Source organism: Oncorhynchus masou, chromosome 23 (assembly GCF_036934945.1).
Source record: "Oncorhynchus masou masou isolate Uvic2021 chromosome 23, UVic_Omas_1.1, whole genome shotgun sequence".
Classification (NCBI taxonomy): Eukaryota; Metazoa; Chordata; class Actinopteri; order Salmoniformes; family Salmonidae; genus Oncorhynchus; species Oncorhynchus masou.
In genome coordinates, this window is record NC_088234.1 from 14,045,719 (window position 1) to 14,067,065 (window position 21,347).

Consider the following 21,347-nt stretch of genomic DNA (forward strand, 5'->3'; position numbering starts at 1 on the left):
CTCCATCCCTCTCCACCTCTCTCCATCCCTCTCCACCTCTCTCCATCTCTCTCTCCACCTCTCTCCACCTCTCTCCACCTCTCTCCACCTCTCTCCACCTCTCTCCACCTCTCTCCATCCCTCTCCACCTCTCTCCAACTCTCTCCATCCCTCTCCACCTCTCTCCATCTCTCTCTCCACCTCTCTCGATCCCTCTCCAACTCTCTCCATCTCTCTCCACCTCTCTCCATTCCTCTCTCCACCTCTCTCCATCTCTCTCCACCTCTCTCCATCCCTCTCTCCACCTCTCTCCATCTCTCTCCACCTCTCTCCATCCCTCTCTCCACCTCTCTCCATCTCTCTCCACCTCTCTCCATCTCTCTCCACCTCTCTCCATCCCTCTCTCCACCTCTCTCCATCTCTCTCCACCTCTCTCCATCCCTCTCTCCACCTCTCTCCATCTCTCTCCACCTCTCTCCATCCCTCTCTCCACCTCTCTCCATCTCTCTCCATCTCTCTCCACCTCTCTCCATCCCTCTCTCCACCTCTCTCCATCTCTCTCCACCTCTCTCCATCCCTCTCTCCACCTCTCTCCATCTCTCTCCACCTCTCTCCATCCCTCTCTCCACCTCTCTCCATCTCTCTCCACCTCTCTCCATCCCTCTCTCCACCTCTCTCCATCTCTCTCCACCTCTCTCCATCCCTCTCTCCACCTCTCTTCATCTCTCTCAACCTCTCTCCATCCCTCTCTTCACCTCTCTCCATCTCTCTCTCCACCTCTCTCCATCCCTCTCCAACTCTCTCCATCCCTCTCTCCACCTCTCCATCCCCCTCTCTACCTCTCTCCTTCCCTCTCTCCATCTCTCTCTCCACCACCACCTCCCTTTCTCTCTCCATCTCTCTCCACCACCACCTCCCTTTCTCTCTCCATCTCTCTCCACCACCACCTCCCTTTCTCTCTCCATCTCTCTCCACCACCACCTCCCTTTCTCTCTCCATCTCTCTCCACCTCCACCTCCATTTCTCTTTCCCTTTACCTCCACCTTTCTCCACCTCTGCAGCCCAAGTGCGTCTGGAACCCCTCACCAGCCACCCCTGGCTGGCCTTTTCAGATGATAACCTTGAAGTGTGGGAGGCCCCCCAGAAGTGCGACACCATAAACTATCCCCTCCGCTTTGACTCCTGGCCCTGCGTTCTGGGATGCCAGGTAGGGGGATGAGTTTGATTAATCAATTAAATTAGGGGATCAGAAATCAAAAAGAACGAAGTTAAGGGATATTTTTCGTCACTGGACAGAGAAGTGAGTTGAATTATAGAAGATTCTGTTTTGATTCCATATATGTGTGTTTTTCTTGTGTAGTATACATCATACTTTATTTTGTAGACAACACTCTGATTTATTAGTAATATTTTTGGGGTTGATAAATAATTTGAACAGCCCTAGCAACTATCAACTCATCCATTGTGAAAAACTTGTATTGAACTACTCTCCTCTACTACAAGGCCATCAACACAGGAAGGCACTACTGGGGAGTAGAGGTATCCCCCACAGGCAGCTGGAGATTGGGATTGACATCGGTAACTGCACCCCGGAAAGGTCGGTTCCCCATGACCCCAGCAAAGGGCTACTGGACCCTGTGGAGGAGTGCCCAGAACACCCTGTGGGCCTGTTGTGATGACCCCCTGACCAAGCTACCTGTCTCAGCCCTGCCACGCCTAGTAGGGGTCTACCTGGACTTTGAGGAGGGACAGGTTTCCTTCTATGATATAGAGAATAGGTCCCATATCTATACGTTCACTGATACGTTTAAGGAGAAGGTGGTTCCTGTGTTCGGCTGTCTCGATGGCGAAACGAAGATCAGGATTGTGCCACGGCCAAAGATGCCATCTGCATCGGCATCTGGTGTTAGATAAAGCTGCAATGTGTTTAAGATTGATTTGCTATGTAATGTTTTTGTTACTAATTTTACATCACCAGCCAGAATATGTCAGACTTGTTTTGTTGTGGAAAATCACTGTTTCTCTCGTGAGAGAGATTACATTGAATTACACCAAGCATTTTCCTTTTTCACTGCACATATTTGTAATGATATTACAATTGGAACACAATAAACAGAAAACTATGACAGACTGTTTATTTGTTCATTTTAGATACCATCATGATAAAAGATCCGGAACCGTGTTCTCTGTTAATGTTTCCGTCTAGCGTGGGGGGAACAGTTATTATGCGCACACAGCTTCGTCACGTCATATTTCCATAATGGTGACCCCTATGATGGAACTTCCCAAGATCTCTGTGTTTGACCCACTGAAGGGTCTCCTGCTGACCTATTTCATGCCAGAATCGTGTTACGACGAGTTTTTCATAAATGTTAACTTTCTGGATGGTAAGTATCAGTTTTGCACCGTTTTCTAGCTAGGGCTTCAACGTTCAATGAATGAGCTAACGCTAACTACCTAACTTGCAAACACATTTGTTTTTTCTCGACATTTCACAATGTGTAACTAGTGTCTTTTACGATGAGAGGTACTGAATATCAAGAATGTACATAAGGAGCTATCTAACCCGCTAAAAGAGTTAAAGATAGAACAGGGGCTAGTTAGTGGGTATTTCGTTTTGTTGTGACAGCGTTCAGTGGTGGGGCTATCTATCCACAGAGCATCACATGGCTGGTTAGCGCCACTGTCCCAATCCATCTCAGTTTCTCAATAACGATAAATATGAGAGTGTCGTATCTCTCTTGTAATACCAGTTTAATGATTGTTGTTTTCTGTCTGTAGTACCATGTCTGAAGATTGTGCTGAGCAAAGGTCTGGGCATTGGAATCATCCTGGGGTCTGTGATGGGTAAGACTAAGATTCTCTCTCTCTCTCTCTCTCTCTCTCGCTGTGTCAGTCTCGCTGTCTGTCAGTCTCTCTCTCTTTGCACGTACAAAGCATAACTCCCTCTGCCTCTCTCTCAAATAGATGGAGAGATATTCACAATAAAGTCATTAAGGACAGATATAGATAATACATATAACCCATATCTCCCCCCACCCCCCTCCTTCTCTCCCCCCTCCTACAGTGAAGCTGCCCCAGATCCTGAAGCTGATGGGGGCTAAGAGTGCCGAGGGTCTGAGCTTCAACTCTGTCCTGCTAGAGCTGCTGGCTATCACAGGAACCATGACCTACAGCATCGCTAGCAGCTTCCCCTTCAGGTACTGTGGTTGTTGTACAGACAAGAGACATGGACATAGACATGCATAGACCAACACGTGCACAGACGGCCAGACAGACATGCAGAGAACCACCAGTTAACATATTTAGTGTTTTCTCCTTCAGTGCCTGGGGTGAGGCCCTGTTCCTCATGTTAGACTGTAGCCATCGGGTTCCTCATCATGCACTATGGAGGCAACACAGTCAAAGGTAAGACACACACACCTCCTCGACGTGAGGACTGACGCTCACTAGTAACACTGCTTCTTGAGATTTACGATGCAGGATGTGAAGTTGGCATAAGACTATCTGGCATCGGAGCCTCCCGGGTGGCGCAGTGGTTAAGGGCGCTGTACTGCAGCGCCAGCTGTGCCATCAGAGACTCTGGGTTCGCACTCAGGCACCAGCCGCGACCGGGAGGTCCGTGGGGCGACGCACAATTGGCTTAGTGTCGTCCGGGTTAGGGAGGGCTTGGTCGGTAGGGATGTACTTGTCTCATTGCGCACCAGCGACTCCTGTGGTGGGACGGGCGCAGTGCGCGCTAACCAAGGTTGCCAGGTACACAGTGTTTCCTCCGGCACATTGGTGCGGATAATACTTGTATTTAACCTTTTCATGTGTTCTCTAAATAGCCTGGGTACCAGGCTATTTAGTCTGGTCCGCTAACATTCCTCTAGCCTGGGTACCAGTCTGTTAACCTAGCATTCCTCTAGCATGTTGGCTGAACAGATTGGTACCCAGGCTAGAGAAATGTTAGCTAAAGACTGGTACCCAGGCTAGAGGGATGTTAGCTAAAGACTGGTATCCAGGCTAGAGAAATGTTAGCTAACAGACTGGTACCCAGGCTAGAGAAATGTTAGCTAACAGACTGGTACCCAGGCTAGAGGAATGTTAGGTTAACAGACTGGTACCCAGGCTAGAGGAATGTTAGGTTAACAGACTGGTACCCAGGCTAGAGAAATGTTAGCTAAAGACTGGTACCCAGGCTAGAGGAATGTTAGGTTAACAGACTGGTACCCAGGCTAGAGAAATGTTAGCTAAAGACTGGTACCCAGGCTAGAGAAATGTTAGGTTAACAGACTGGTACCCAGGCTAGAGGAATGCTAGGTTAACAGACTGGTACCCAGGCTAGAGGAATGCTAGGTTAACAGACTGGTACCCAGGCTAGAGGAATGCTAGGTTAACAGACTGGTACCCAGGCTAGAGGAATGCTTGGTTAACAGACTGGTACCCAGGCTAGAGGAATGCTAGGTTAACAGACTGGTACCCAGGCTAGAGGAATGCTAGGTTAACAGACTGGTACCCAGGCTAGAGGAATGCTAGGTTAACAGACTGGTACCCAGGCTTGAGGAATGCTTGGTTAACAGACTGGTACCCAGGCTTCTAGGTTTTCTTTGTATTTTTAAATTGTAAAAATTACGGCAAAAATATATATAAAAAATAACTTGTTATAAGTTATCATCATTTATATAACGGGTGTGTCTAATCCTGAATGCTGATTGTTTAAAACGGTTGGTAACAGTGAATATGTTGGTAACCCGTTGTATAACATTCGGAGGATCTATTGGACTTCGTCTCGGGCCAAAGAGCACCATGCCAATATATCCTCCAAACACCTGTGTCTCGGGTATTATCACCATTTAACATAATGTTATTGTGTTACTATGTGATAATGTGCATTTCTCCCTGTCATTACAGCTGATCCAGGTAGTGACTAACTATGGGAACGGACACACAGGACAGCTGTCTGCCATCACTGTGTTTATGCTGTTCGCTGGCTCCCTGGCTCGTATATTCACCTCAATACAGGTATTTGTGAATAGGCTTTACATTACATTTACATTTGAGTCATTCCGAAGATGCACTTATCCTGAGCGGCTTACTGTGTGTGTGAGAGTGTTAATGCGTCCTAAATGGAACCCTGTTCCCTATAGTGCACTCCTTTTGACCACAACACTATTGTCCCTGGTCAAAATCAGTGTACACTAAAGGGAAAAGTTATCTTCTTTACACTCAGCTCGAGGTTTAGGTCAGGGTCAAAGAAGACACCAATGTTTCTGGCCGTAGGCTTTACATTGGTGGTCAAATGACCTGGGTTATTTCCAATCTGGGTTCTATCAAGGTGAGGGGCCAAGTAAAACAACCTCTAAAATGTGTCCACTGTATGTCAGAGTGTGTATATGCGTCCCAAATATGTATATGTGGCATGGTCAAAAGGAGTGCACTCTAAAGGGAAAAGGGTGCCGTTTGGGACTCCGTCTGTGTGATCCTGTCCTAATCCAACTTAAACTCTTCTTCCTGGTTTCTCTGTAAACAGGAAACGGGTGACTCCCTGATGGCCCTGACCTATGTCATATCCTCTTCCTGTAACGGCCTCATCGCTGCCCAGCTCCTGTACTACTGGAACAGCAGCTCCACACTGAAGAAGAAGACGGAGTAGACTGGCCACTAAGGCAGTCTATAATGGGAACTTAGTTTTGAAGTAGCGCACTATATAAAGACTAGGGTGCCATTCAAGATGCAGACAATGACCGAGAGATTATATACAAGTGTGTATGGATCTAATATGGCACCCTATAACTATGTAGTTCACTACTTTTGACAGGACTATTGGCTCTTGTTGAAAGTAACACCCCATTCCCAATATAGTGCACAACTTTGGACTCTACTAGTGCACTATATATGGGGTGACATTTACCCAATACGAAGACTCTGCAGGCCCCTACTATAGCCTAGCCGTGGACCAAATCAACTTCTATTCCCACTACCCAAACCAAGGTTTTGCCCAGTTAGAAGTTAGAATAGTTCACAGAGAAATCTCCTAGGTTTTGTATCAGTGTTTTAGCTCAGGGAAGGAAGGCTTTACCCTCTTGTTCATCCATCTTAAACACTGATTCTACTAGATGGAAGTGCCGACACACTCAATGCAATCTGTTTCTTTATACCTCCTCAACAATGTATTCCATTGTTCCAGTTATATTACATGGATTGTTCCCGGAACAGACTCTAGAATGAGAGCATTCTAGAACACAACCAGGAAGTTGGCTAATAGCTGTAATCAAGGGGTCAAGCAGTACACTGTGAAATTCTGTCAGTATGTTTGAGAAAAATGTTCGATATTCTTTAGAAAGGTTAGGTAGTTTGCGCATTGTGGCTTGAGTGCGAGCAAAGAGGTCTTGGCTGAAGTTGTCCCTCAACGCTCATCTTAGGCCAGTTCCTTCGGGGGGGGACGTCAGCAGGGGGGGGGGGACGTCAGCAGGCAATCAGAAGAACTGTGCTGAACCAAACGATTGTTAGTCCAAGATGCAGTCGCACCTTTTACGTTTTTTCTGTTTGTTTCTTCGTCCGTAGGATCAGTAGTTAAATCATTCAAATTTGATTCAGAATAAAACTGGGACCAGAAATGTGGCTGCGTTGTAGTGTGATGTTGAAGTCCAACTTCTCTGTATAGTTTCAGTTTACCTGTTGAGATTGAACTTTTTATCGTGTTATGATGCCTCTTGCGGGTTGCCTGCCAGTGCTACGGTTTTGAAGATGGTAAGAAAGTCGATTTTAAATGTGAACATTTAATAAAATATGTTTTGTTTTTGTTGGGACTGCTCCAGTGTGTCTGTCGTTGTGGGTCTTATATCTAGAAGGATATTTATCTCAAATCCAGGCTGCATCACATCCGGTCATGATTGGGAGTCCCATAAGGCGGCACACAATTGGCTCAGCGTCGTCCGGGTTTGGCAGGGGTGGGCCATCATTGTAAATAATAATTTGTTCTTAACTGACTTGCCTAGTTAAAGGTTAAACGTCTTTAAAAAGGATCTAGTGTCACCAGTAGATGGAGACAAACTTTCACCCATTATTACATACATAATCTTAGTTCTTTCAAAGTAGAGGCGTGAAGATCTTGTTCTCTGTTGATGCCGAGACTCACTACTTTTTAGCTTTTAATCGGTGAGTAATAAATATGTTATATAGATGAATTTGTCTCTACTTATACTCTCAATTTTTTTCCCACAAACTTTATTATTACGTTTCTCCATTTCTCTTGTGATGTCATCCATCCTCTTTTTCTCACGCCCTCTTTACCATAACATTTTAATCTGTCTGTCCATCAATCGCCTTCTTTTCACTTTACCCTCCCATTGAATTGACCTCCCCCTTCTCTCTCTTCCTCCCTCTCTTTTTTCCAGTCCCTGACAGCAAATTACCCACCCTCCAACTGACCCCCTGTGTCTGTGTGTGGTTCTAACAGCCCTGTGACTCTCTGTCCTCCATCACACTGACATCATCAAGAACCCCGGCAACCAAAAAGTCCCTCAATTCTGATCAAATTTAAGACAACAGAGGTTTCTTAAAAACCAACACAAAACTCACTTTTTTGAGATCGATGTTTTCCAACTGTGAATTCAACTTGAGAGTGGTTGTTACGGAGGATTATCTGTGAAATACACTATTTCTACAGTAAGCTACTCTACACCAAAACAGTTGTGATTACTTCTACTGAATCTCTCAATTCAAAGCAATTTATTGGCATGGGAAACATGTTTACACTCCCTCTCTCTCCTTATCTCCCTCGCGCTCTCAGCAAAGTACTTCTTTCTCTGTTCATCCCTTTTCTCATCAGTTTCCCTCATGCTTTGTGTATCACTCACTTACCTGCTTTATTCCTGTCTTTCTATTACAGAATGAAAGAGAGAGAGAGAGAAAGGAGGAGCCAAGCCACATGAGGGGAAATAGAGTAGAGAAATGGGTGTCTTGGAAAGAGAGAGAAACGCTGGTTGTAGCATGCCAAAGAGTAGCAGAAGCAGGAGGGAGATCGACAGGCATTTAAGAACAAGAGTTTGGAGAAAATGAGAAAATAAAAGGAACTTTTCATTGAAAGAGAGAGCCACAGCAGGCATATGTGATTGTGCAGCTGAATGGCGGAGATGCTGAACTTCAACTTCGTTAGGCTGTACCAACTGTTAGATGGATTCCTCTTGAGGGGTCTGACAGCTTCAGAAGAGGACAGCTTCATTCCACTGTGCTTGAGACATGTCTATGGTTCACATACACACACTGTGTCAGCCTATCTTTATCTACCTGCTGATCGCTAGGCCTGCATTTCCCATCTACCCCTATCTGGCCATCTGTGGATGACACTATCTCTGGCAGAACACACCATTGCCCCACCTCAGCGGGGGAGTTCTTGTGAATGCCTTAGCTAGCTGATAAGAGTCAAGCCCATTCATCTCTTCCAATGGTTTAGTCTGTTCAGTCACAGGATTAAGATCAAGTGTAGCAAAATTTTCCTCTCCCTTGTTTATCCTATAATCATAAAAATGTAGGTTTGCACCATCCGTGTTTCAGTATGAACACACTAAAACAAAAAAAATAGCTTATCTCCACGAACCATTCTCCTCTCTCTCCCCCCTCTTAATTCAATTAAAGGGCTTTCTTGGCATGGGAAACATATGTTAAAAGTGCCAAAGCAAGTGAAGTAGATAAACAAAAGTGATACAAAAGTTAACAGTAAACATTACACTCACAGAAGATCTAAAAGTACCAAAGAGAGTGACAGCTATAGGGGAGGAAATCAGGAAGGTGATCAAATCAAAAATGTATTTGTCACATGCGCCAAATATAACAGATGTAGACCTTACAGTGAAATGCTTGCTTACAGGCTCTAACCAATAGTGCAAAAAATGTATTAGGTGAACAATAGGTAGGTAAAGAAATAAAACCACAGTAAAGGTGATGGAGTCCAGGTGAGTCTCCCGAAGCACAGGTGCACGTAACGATGGTGGCAGGTATGACGATCGCCAGAGAGGAGTAGTGGGAGTAGACGTGACAGTACCCCCTCCCTGACGTGCAGGGCACCGACCAGAGGGATGGTCCCGAGGACCAGACCAATCACTTCTGCTAAGGCGCAGGAACCTGTAGAGCCAGCTGAGCTGCGGGAACCTGTAGAAACCAGCTGAGGCGTGGGAGCTAGTCGAACCAGCTGAGGCATGAGAGCCTGGCAAGCTGGCTGAGGTATGGGATCCCGACGAGCTGGCTGAGTTATGTGATCCCGACGAGCCGGCTGAGGTATGGAATCCCGACGAGCCGGCTGAGGTATGGGATCCCGACGAGCCAGCTGAGCTAAGTGATCCCGGCGAGCCAGCTGAGGTATGGGATCCCGACGAGCCAGCTGAGGTATGGGATCCCGACGAGCCAGCTGAGGTATGGGATATCGACGAGCCAGCTGAGGTATGGGATCCCGACGAGCCAGCTGAGGTATGGGATCCCGACGAGCCAGCTGAGGTATGGGATATCGACGAGCCAGCTGAGGTATGGGATATCGACGAGCCAGCTGAGGTATGGGATATCGACGAGCCAGCTGAGGTATGGGATATCGACGAGCCAGCTGAGGTATGGGATATCGACGAGCCAGCTGAGTTATGGGATCCCGACGAGCCAGCTGAGGTATGGGATCCCGACGAGCCAGCTGAGGTATGGGATCCCGACGAGCCAGCTGAGGTATGGGATCCCGACGAGCCAGCTGAGGTATGGGATCCCGACGAGCCAGCTGAGGTATGGGATCCCGACGAGCCAGCTGAGGTATGGGATATCGACGAGCCAACCAAGGCTTGAGAACCTGTCAAGAACCTCTCGAGCCAGCTGAGGCAGGGGAGCATGACGAGCTAGCTGAGGCATGGAAGCCTGATGAGCCAGCTGAGGAATGAAAGCCTGACGAGCAAGCTGAGGCAGGGGAACCTGATGAGCAAGCTGAGGCAGGGGAGCCTGTCGAGCTAGCTGAGGCATGGAAGCCTGATGAACCAGCTGAGGCATGGAAGCCTGATGAGCCAGCTGAGGCATGGAAGCCTGATGAGCAAGCTGAGGCATGGAAGCCTGATGAGCCAGCTGAGGCATGGAAGCATGATGAGCCAGCTGAGGCATGGAAGCCTGATGAGCCAGCTGAGGCATGGAAGCCTGATGAGCCAGCTGAGGCATGGAAGCCTGATGAGCCAGCTGAGGCATGGAAGCCTGATGAGCCAGCTGAGGCATGGAAGCCTGATGAGCCAGCTGAGGCATGGAAGCCTGATGAGCCAGCTGAGGCATGGAAGCCTGATGAGCCAGCTGAAGCAACCTCGGGTTGCTTTCCTATTATTCTGTAACAAGCACGCTAGAAGTCGGGAAGCAAGTACAGGGAGTGAATTTAATAATAAATGGAACAAAACAAGCAACACGAGTAGAGTACAGACGTATAACACAGGAACAGAATCAATAACGCCTGGGGAAAGAACCCAAGGGAGTTACAGATATAGGGGAGGAAATCAGGAAGGTGATGGAGTCCAGGTGAGTCTCATGAAGCGCAGGCACGCATAACAATGGTGGCAGGTGTGTGTAATGATGAGTAAACTGGTGACAACGAGTGCCAGAGAGGAGCGGGAGTAGACCTGACCACACAGAATATATTTTTGCAGAATTCTGCATGCAATTTGGTGTTTGTTCCATTTTTAACCGCACACTTGTTTGTGTACATGGATTATATAATGTCACATGTTTTTCAACCGACACCACTTTATATCAATTTGTATAGCAGACCCTCAGGCCAAATTGAGTCAAGCTTTTTTAACATCAACAAAGCATGAGAAGACTTTGCCTTTGTTTTGGTTTGTTTGTTTGTCAATTAGGGTGTGCAGGGTGAATACGTGGTCTGTCGTATGATAATTTGGTAAAAAGACAATTTGACATTTGCTCAGTACATTGTTTTCACAGAGGAAACGTATGAGTCTGCTACTAATGATAATGCAGAGGATTTCCCCAAGGTTGCTGTCGACGCGTATCCCACGGTAGTTATTGGGGTCAAATTTTTCCTCAGGGTTGTGGGGTGAGACAGGGATGCAGCTTAAGCCCCACCCTCTTCAACATATATATCAACGAATTGGCGAGGGCACTAGAACAGTCTGCAGCACCTTGTCTCACCCTACTAGAATCTGGAGTCAAATGCCTACTGTTTGCTGATGATCTGATGCTTCTGTCCCCAACCAAGGAGGGCGTATAGCAGCACCTTGATCTTCTGCACAGATTCTGTGAGACCTAGGCCTTGACAGTAAATCTCAGTAATACAAAAATAATAATGGTGTTCCAAAAATGGTCCAGTTGCCAGGAACACAAATACAAATTCTGTCTAGACACCATTGCCCTAGAGCCCCCAAAAAACTATATATACCTCGGCCTAAACATCAGCGCCACAGGTAACTTCCACAAAGCTGTGATCGAGCTGAGAGACAAGGCAAGAGGGCCTTCTATGCTATCAAAAGGAACATAAAATTCAATATACAAATTAGGATCTGGCAAAAAATACTTGAATCAGTTATAGAACCCATTGCTCTTTATGGTTGTGAGGTCTAGAATGATGATGTTAAAGAGTTTAAGTATAGGCAATTGGAATTTGTGGTCTGTATATTTGATCATTTCATTGAGGTTACCATCAACACCACAGGCCTTTCTGGGTTGGAGGCTTTGTTTTTGGTCCTGTAGTTCATTCAATGTAATTGGAGAATCCAGTGGGTTCTAGTAGTCTTTAATAGTTTATTCTAAGGTTTGTATTTGATCATGTATATGTTTTTGCTGTTTGTTCTTTGTTATAGGGCCAAATATATTGGAGAAGTGGTTTACCCATACATCTCTCTTTTGGATAGATAACTCTTCGTGTTGTTGTTTGTTTAGAGTTTTCCAACTTTCCCAGATGTGGTTAGATTCTATGGATTTTTCAATTACATTGATCTGACTTCTGACGTTCTGTTCCTTCTTTTTCTGTAATGTATTTCTGTATTGTTTTAGTGATTCACCATAGTGAAGGTGTAGACTCAGGTTTTCTGGGTCTCAATGTTTTTGATTAGATAGGTTTCTCAATTTCTTTCTTAGGTTTTTGCATTCTCCATCAAACCTTTTGTCATTGTTGTTAATTTTCTTTGGTTTTCTGTTTGACATTTTTAGATTTCATAGGGAAGCTGAAAGGTCAAATATACTGTTTAGGTTTTCTATTGCCAAGTTTGCACCTTCACTATTACAGTGGAACATTATGTTCAGGAAGTTGTCTAAAAGTGAATGAATTTGTTAATTGTTTTTTGGTAAGTTTCAACACTACTTTTGGTAGGTTTCTCTCTCTCAGACCTGTCTACCTCAGGACATGTCTCCACTAGCTCATCAATGTTACCTCTCACTCACTCACTCACTCACTCACACAGACCGGTCTACCTCAGGGCATCAAATCAAGCTTTATTTATGCAGCACATTTCAGACATTGAATGCAACACAGTGTGCTTTACATTAAACAATTTCTGAAAATAAAAGCTAAACTATTTACTACACAACAAACATAAGATTAAAAACTAAAGAATGACAAACTGAACAACTAAAAAGCACCCAGAGGAAAAGCAAAGATAAAACAATGTGTTTTAAGATCTCTTTTAAATATGTCCACAGTTTCGCCCCCCCTCAGATTCTCTGGCAGGCTATTCCAGAGGCTGGGGGCATAATAACTAAAGGCTACCTCTCCATGCCTCTTGGTCCTAGGCTTTGGGATAGTTAAAAGGTAAGTGCCAGAGGACCTGAGGGACCTACTGGGTACATAACTTAAAAGCATGTCTGACATGTCTTGGGGTGAACAATCGTGGATTGATTTAAAAACCAATAGAAGAATCTTTAAATTAATTTTAAAACTCTCAGGCAGCCAGTGCAGAGACCTTAAAACCAGTGCAATGTGTGCTCTCCGTGTGGTCTTGGTCAGTACCCGTGCTGCAGCATTCTGTATGTTATTCAGTTGACCAATGGCTTTTCTGGGTAGACCAGACAGGAGAGCATTACATTAGTCAAGCCTGCTTGTAATAAAAGCATGGATGAGTCTCTCTGTATCAGCCTGAGAGAGAAACAGACGCACCTTAGCAATGTTCAGGTGGTAAAAAGCTATTTTGGTCACATTCCTAATGTGTGATTGAAAATGTAGTTCTGAATCTAAAATAACACCTAGGTTTTTTTTATCTGGTGTTTAATATTTATTGCCCATGAATTAAAAAGTGCGGCTAGATTCTCTCTCTGTGCTTTGGCTCCAACAAAGAGTACCTCGGTCTTGTCTTGATTTAGCTGGAGGAATCACTAATACTGTCTAATAATTTACCAGTTGAGCTAAAATCCTCTGGTGACACAGAAATGTAAAGTTGTGTATCGTCTGCAGAGCAGTGAAAATCAATACTGTGCTTTCTGATAACACTGCCAACAGGTAACATATATAAACTGAACAGTACCGGACCCAAAATGTATCCCTGTGGAACGCCACATGTGATATGTATTTTCTCTGAGTTATGCTCACCAAGAGTGACAAAAATCTCTCGACCGGTTAAATAGGTCCTAAACCACATTAGAACAGGACCAGCATGTCTCTACTACCTCATTAAGGTTAACTATCTCTCTATGTTTCTCCCTCTTTCTCTAGCTCTCTCTCTCAGACCTGTCTACCTCAGGGTTTGTCTCTAATATTTGGTTTGATTTGATTTACTAGCTCTTTAAGGTTATCTCTCTCAGATCGGTCTACCTCAAGGCTTGTCTATACTAGCTCTTTAAGGTTACCTGTCTCTCAGACCTGACTACCTTAGGGCTTGTCTATACTAGCTCTTTAAGGTTACCTGTCACTCCCTTGACAAACATTTCCTCTATTAGCAGCATTATACCCCTGTCAAATGTGTCCCATCTGTCATTGTTGTGTGTGTGTGTGTGTGTGTGTGTGTGTGTGTGTGTGTGTGTGTGTGTGTGTGTGTGTGTGTGTGTGTGTGTGTGTGTGTGTGTGTGTGTGTGTGTGTGTGTGTGTGTGTGTGTGTGTGTGACTCAGACCTACACTATCTGGGAAACTTCAGCAAAACTTTTTTTGACCGGTCTGTTAGTGTGTACATACCACCCATGGTCTTAACAGAGAGTTGAGAATAGAACACAACATCAGGATGTTTGCCAACTTGTGGTGTTTGGTTGGTTATTATCAAATAATAAACAACATTAGTGACGCTTGTTAAATCACAGATGGTATACCAGTAGTTAATATAGTATTTTAGTCAACAAATATCTCAAACCACACACTCAACAGGTTATTTTTTTTACATAGTGGTTGGCTACTAGATTTCATCACATTCATACAATTATATATTTCGACATATCCATCCATATAGGTCATGAACCGTCATTCTGATTTCTATGTAAAATAGCCTTTTGAGTGACTAAAATATCACCCATAATATTTGTTTTGGATAGAAATGCTTAAAATTGGAGAAAAAGTTTAAAAGGCTGGCTGAGTGGACGGGGAGGGTATATTCATGAGCTCGCCTTGACTGACAGCTCTTTGAAACACCTATGTCAAACTTGGATGCAGTGAGCAGTGTCGCAGTAAAACCATATCAAGCAAACTTGAAATTGTATCAAAAATGTTTTATCCATCTTCCGTATGGCATGTCTGTTGTGATGCGGTTCACAGCAGCACTGACTGATGAGTTGACTTCACCACTGCGTCTGACTGGTCACTTTTAATTATTATTATACCTTTATCTATACTCACAGACATCATTCAAACAGTTTTAGAAACTTCAGATTGTTTTCTGTCCATATCTACTAATAATATGCATATATTAGCAACTGGGACTGAGTAGCAGGCAGTTTACTCTGGGCACGCTTTTCATCCAAACGTGAACATGCTGCCCCCCTGTCCCAAACAGGTTAAGAAACTACACAAGACAAACAAAACAATCACAGATAACACAAAAAAATACAGCAACAGATTACACAGGTTATTCCCCTAACAGCACAAGAACTTGCATTACCCGAAACAGTTATAAGCAATACAAAAATAAAAATGCTCCAATAAATATTTAAAATGAGCAACAGGGGTCTCAAGTTTAAGTTTAGTCTGCAGGCTATTCCATAAGCAAGGAGCGTAACAGGAAAAGGCAGCCATACCCAACACTGTGGAAATCGCATGGGCTTCAAGTGCAATCTATGCTTCAGACCTGGTTTTGAGACCTGGTTTTAGGAATTCTAATTCTAATTCTAATATGGGGTGGCAGCGTAGCCTAGTGGTTAGAGCGTAGTAACCGAAAGGTTGCAAGTTCGAATCCCCAAGCTGACAAGGTACAAATCTGTCGTTCTGCCACTGAACAATTCAGTTAACTGTTCCTAGGCTATCATTGAAAATAAGAATTTGTTCTTAACTGACTTGCCTAGTTAAATAAAGGTAAGAAGGTAGTTTATTCAGAAGTGCTTTATAGACAAACAGAGCATGTTGTTCTCGTCTCACGGACAGCGAAGTCCAACACACATTTTGACATAAAACACAGTGGTGTTTGCACCCGTAACAAACCTAAGTGTGCAAAGATAAATTCAGATGCTGTAGAATGCATGTATATACATATCCCCATAATCTATAACAGACATAAACTAGCTTGCACAATTTGTATTATATTTGGAGAGGACAAACATGTCCTGTTTCTATAGAGGAAGCTAAGCTTGATTTTTAGCCGTTTACAAAGTTCATCAATATACATTTTAAAAGACAGTTCATCATCCAACCATATCCCTATGTATGTATATGCAGAGACCGGATTCATTTGAGAACCATCTAAGCTTGTGAGTTCAAGTGTATTTTCAACCAACTTTTTGAACCTATTAAAAATCATAAAATGTGTTTTCTTTGCATTTAAAACAAGTTTCAGCTGTATAAAAGACCCTTGAAATATCTTAAAATCTGTCTCCAATAGTGATAATGCTTGGTCAGCCGTTGAAGCGATAGAGTACATGACAGTATCATCAGCATGGAACCCTGGTCACTTTAATAATAGAACACTGGTCACTTTAATAATGGAACACTGGTCACTTTAATAATGGAACACTGGTCACTTTAATAATGGAATACTGGTCACTTTAATAATAGAACCCTGGTCACTTTAATAATGGACCACTGGTCACTTTAATAATAGAACCCTGGTCACTTTAATAATAGAACCCTGATCACTTTAATATTGGACCACTGGTCACTTTAATAATGGAACACTGGTCACTTTAATAATGGAACACTGGTCACTTTAAAATGTTTGCATACTGTTTTACCCATTTCATGTGTATATACTGTATTCTACTCAAGTTCATGCTATTCAACTGTTGCTGTACATATACTATTCTATCCACGTATTCTACAGACAGAATATGTAGTATATCTACATACTGTCCATAAAGTCTACACATCCCATCAAATATACAGTGCATTCGGAAAGTATTCAGACCCCTTGACTTGTTCCATATTTTGTTACGTTAGTCTTATTCAAAAATGTATTAAACGATTTTTTCCCTCCTCAATCTACACAAAATACCCCATAATGACAAAACAAAAAAAGGTTTTCAAAAAACATTTTTTTCGCCAATTTATTTTTTTAAAAGAAGAGAAAACCCCAGAAATACCTTATTTACGTATTCAGACCCTTTGCTATGAGACTCGAAATTAAACTCAGATGCTGTTTCCATTGATCATCTTTGAGATGTTTCTACAACTTGATTGGAGTTCACATGTGGTAAATTCAATTGATTGAGTGAGGTTCAATCACTTGGTTTTTGCTCTGACATGCACTGTCAACTGTTGGAGTTGACAGTGTATGTCAGAGCAAAAACCAAGCCATGAGGTTTAAGGAATTGTCTGTAGAGCACTGAGACACGATTGTGTCAAGGCACAGATCTGGGGAAGGGTACCAAACAAATTCAGCACCATTGAAGGTCCCCAACTACCCAGTGGCCTCCATCATTCTTAAATAAAAGAAGTTTGGAACCACCAAGACTCATCCTAGCTGGCTTTTGGGGGACAAGGGCCTTGGTCAGGGAGGTGAGCAAGAACCTGATGGTCACTCTGACAGAGCTCCAGAGTTCCTCCGTGGAGATGGGAGAACCTTCAACAATCAGGCCTTTACAATCAGGCCTTTATGGTAGAGTGGCCAGATGGAAGCCACTCCTCAATAAAAGGCACATGACAGCCCGCTTGGAGTTTGCCAAAAGGCACCTAAATGACTTTCAGGCCATGAGAAACAAGAATCTCTGGTCTGAAAAAAACTAGATTGAACTATTTGGCTTGAATGCCAAGCGTCACATCAGGAGGAAACCTGGCCCAATCCCTACGGTGAAGCACAGTGGTGGCAGCATCATGCTGTGGGGATGTTTTTCAGCATCAGAGACTGGGAGACAAGATCGAAATTGGGGAGAAAAAGTTCGTGAAATAATAATAAATAATAGTAATTTGAGAGTTAGGGTGATGTCCCCTTAATAATTCTACCTCCTGATACCAAGTGTTTGACATGGGGGAGACCTGATACCAAGTGTTTGACATGGGGGAGACCAGTAACTTCATGAGCAAACTTATCAATGTAGAAGCAAAGGTTCATGACCTTTAACCTCTCTGGGACCGCTCGGGAAATGAGCGTCCCACCTCTCAACAGCCAGTGAAACTGCAGGGCGCCAAATTCAAAACATCGGAAATCCCATAATTAAAATTCCTCAAACATAGAAGTATTTTACACCATTTTATAGATAAACTTCTCGTTAATCCAACCACAGAGTCCGATTTCAAAAACGCTTTTCGGCGAAAGCACAACATATCATTATGTTAGGTCATCAACTAGTCACAGAAAGCATTCAGACATTTTCCAACCAAAGAGAGGAGTCACAAAAAGCAGAAATATAGATAAAATGAATCACTAACCTTTGATGATCTTCATCAGATGACACTCATAGGACTTCATGTTACACAATACATGGATGTTTTGTTCGGTAAAGTTCATATTTAAATCCAAAAATCTGAGTTTACATTGGCGCGTTATGTTCAGTAGTTCAGTAGTTCCAAAACATCCGGTGATTTTGCAGAGAGCTACATAAATTACAGAGATACTCATAATAAACATTGCTAAAAGATACAAGTGTTATGCATGGAATTTTAGATCCACTTCTCCTTAATGCAACCTCTGTGTCAGATTTCAAAAAAACTTTACAGAAAAAGCACACCATGCTATAATCTGAGTAGAGCGCTCAGAGCCCATACATATATCCGCCATGTTGTGTAGTCAACATTCGTCAGGATTGCATTATAAATATTCACTTACCTTTGTTTATCTTCACCAGAATGCACTCCCAGGAATCCCAGTTCCACAATAAATGTTTGTTTTGTTTGATAATGTCCATCATTTATGTCAAAATAGCTCCTTTTGTTAGTGCGTTCAGTCCAGTAATCCACATTCATAAAGCACGTTCACTAGTTTCAGACGAAAAGTCAAAAAAGCTCCGTTACAGTTAGTAGAAACACGTCAAACGATGTATAGAACCAATCTTTGGGATGTTTTTAACATAAATCTTCAATAATGTTCCAATCGGACAATTCCTTTGTCTTCAGAAATTAAGTGGAATGTAGCTACCTTTCACGTGAGCGCGCAAGACTGAGCCTGTGGCACTCTGCCAGACCACTCACTCAAAGAGCTCTTATGAGCCCCTCCTTTAGAGTAGACGCATCAAACAAGTTTCTAAAGACTGTTGACATCTAGTGGAAGCCATAGGAAGTGCAAAATGACCAATATCCCACTGTGTATTCGATAGGGGCTGAGTTCAAAAACTACAAACCTCAGATTTCCCTCTTCCTGGTTGGATTTTTTCTCAGGTTTTTGCCTGCCATATGAGATCTGTTATACTAACAGACATCATTCAAACAGTTTTAGAAACTTCAGAGTGTTTTCTATCCAAATATACTAATAATACGCATATTCTAGCTTTCATGGATGAGTAGCAGGCAGCTTAAATTGGGCACGCTTTTCATCCAAAAATCCCAATACTTCCCCCTACCGCAAAGAAGTTAACATCACTGTTCTGGGAAACAAAAAAAATGTGCAGGCGATAAATCACCTATCTCATTCATCTTCGCTGTGAGTGTGAAGCTGTTTGAAACACCTGAGACAAGGAGGGATGTTGACATGTAATGCTTGACTGCAGACTGGAGCCAGACTCACAGACAGTGTTGTCTTATCGTTTCTGCGTTCCTTGAATTAACTAGATCCAGCAAACCAAGCAGCACTAAATACTACTACGCTAGCCCGGCATGTAGACCTCCTCCACACACACACATGCACACATGACAAATCAGCAGAGATTTTGGCTGGCAGGGAAGGGTGGAGTCTTTGACAGCAACTGTTGAGAGATGTGGGAGGAAGGGAACAAACAAACATACCTCCCTTACCACAGAGAAAACTGTCACTGTGTTAACATATTAACTTGTTGGTCTGGTTCATCCAGACCAGTATTTCACTTTCACAACCTTTTGATGATGATGATGACTGGTGATTGGCTGACCTTTGTTTACACTCCATTTTGCAAGATGGTGTGTATTGTGTAACCATGGAAACGTGAAGATACCTGTGTAACTTTGACTGAAATTCCACTTAATCTTCTTGCCGACTCTGAATAGCTCTACCCAAACCCCTGGACATGCATGTGCACGATAGAGCTCTACCTGTGCAGAGCACGTGCCCCTTTGCCCTTACAGTCTCGAAAGTGCCCTTTTTGGTGGTGATATCATTCCCCCCTAGAGTGTTGTTTTTTAATTGTTCTCAACCCACTGCCTGCAAGTCGTCGTTAAATGGTCATCTATGCTTCAGAACCAAAGACTGGCTCGTCTTGATTGACTCGTCATATCCAGATTAGTGACCAGAAATAACTTGTTTAATTTCTTCCAGTTTTGCCAGGCAAAATCAGAGTAGGCCTAAATGTATTATCCATATAAAATACCGTTTAGAAATCTACTACTGACTCGTCTTCGCCAGAACAATATGGCTAACTGGCGATTTGATTGATAATGTTCATATTTCAGATGGTGGCTACTAGCGATGTCTAAAGATACACTGCTGTAACATCGCCCTGCCTTCAATATTATGGGATGGAGATGTAACATATTCTGGCGAATTTATCACGATATTTGTGAGGAAGAACAGGTCTACCCGGCTGGCAAGTAGCACTCTGCGAGTAGGCCTGCCCTACAAAGTGATGGCGTGGTGCAGACTGAACATGACTGAACATGCGTTTCCATCCGATCCTGTCACCCCACTACAAGTAGGTAGAATGATCGTGCTGGCTCTGGACTCCAGAGTAGTGACATCATATATCCCTAGTTGATGTCAGATGCTAACATGGATTACTTTCAGCTCCAAATGCAACTTTATTTCTGTAGCCTATCTTGCGTTTTGAAAATGCGTCACCTTTTATGGCTGTGATGTCAGACTAAACGCAGCAATTGTGAGCGCACGTTCGAGTGTGCGCATATGTGTGCACGGGTGGTCGCAAGTTTTATAGGCCTACGGTTTCTTTTTGGGGTTTCCAGGTCAAACGGTTTGACAACCACCGGGATACATGATAGTTGCAACAAATGGATTTGGGTTGGATATTGGCTACAGTATTTCTTACAATCTTCTATTATGACTGGAATTGTGCTGGTCGTTGTTAACAAGTGCAGCATTTATTCCAGTTCAAAATTGTTTAGCAAAATACTTTACTCATCAGATTGTGCTGATTTCGCCTCTTGTAGTAATTGCTCAACAAGTCTGTGACAGCGGTTGCGGAAGAAACTAAATGTGTGTGCCCTTTTTTTGTTTGAGCACATGACCCCCATGCACTGACAAAACAAGACTTTTGGAGGAATATGTCACCCATTTCTATGGTCAAATCTATTGGATATCACGTCACTCAGTCAGTCCTCATTGCTACAAAATCTCCTCCACTAATTATAGACCTGACAGGGCAGGCAAGAACCCATAGAAGTTATACGGATGTACGTCACAAAACTGCATATTATTACGAGTTAATCACTGATCAGGGTTTCCCGGTAGCCTCCCTCCTCTCTCGCTCCCCGAGCTACTCTGTGACTCGGGGTGTTCAGCTGCGAGCGTGTGAGGGTGGGTGAAAAATGCGGCGGATCCGGCGTTCACTGACATTGCAGCCGTTCGCGCTCTCCTTCGTGTCAGCCGCTGCGCCAGAAGCAGACACCCACCCACTTGCTCACCTGCGAGCAAACAACGCAACGAGCAGGTCTTTCAACGACCCGTGGAGAAGGGAGTGGTTGGTTGGTAGTCACACAGTCAGACGTTGATGGGCTGTGG

General features: G+C 43.7%; 1 protein-coding gene and 1 pseudogene across 2 annotated transcripts in view; both read left to right on the forward strand.

Moving 5' to 3' along the window:
- Positions 1-2,105, forward strand: part of LOC135510355 (butyrophilin subfamily 3 member A3-like) — an 11,157-nt gene extending 9,052 nt beyond the window's left edge. For both annotated transcript variants that reach the window (XM_064931209.1, XM_064931210.1), the window contains 2 exons: positions 1,041-1,186; positions 1,483-2,105. In XM_064931209.1, the coding sequence (XP_064787281.1) occupies positions 1,041-1,186; positions 1,483-1,893 (557 nt within the window). In that variant the 3' untranslated portion in view covers positions 1,894-2,105. The remainder of the gene's footprint in view (positions 1-1,040; positions 1,187-1,482) is intronic.
- An 85-nt stretch (positions 2,106-2,190) lies between these two features.
- LOC135511249 (mannose-P-dolichol utilization defect 1 protein-like) lies at positions 2,191-6,771 on the forward strand (annotated as a pseudogene).
- The last annotated feature ends 14,576 nt before the right edge of the window (positions 6,772-21,347 follow it).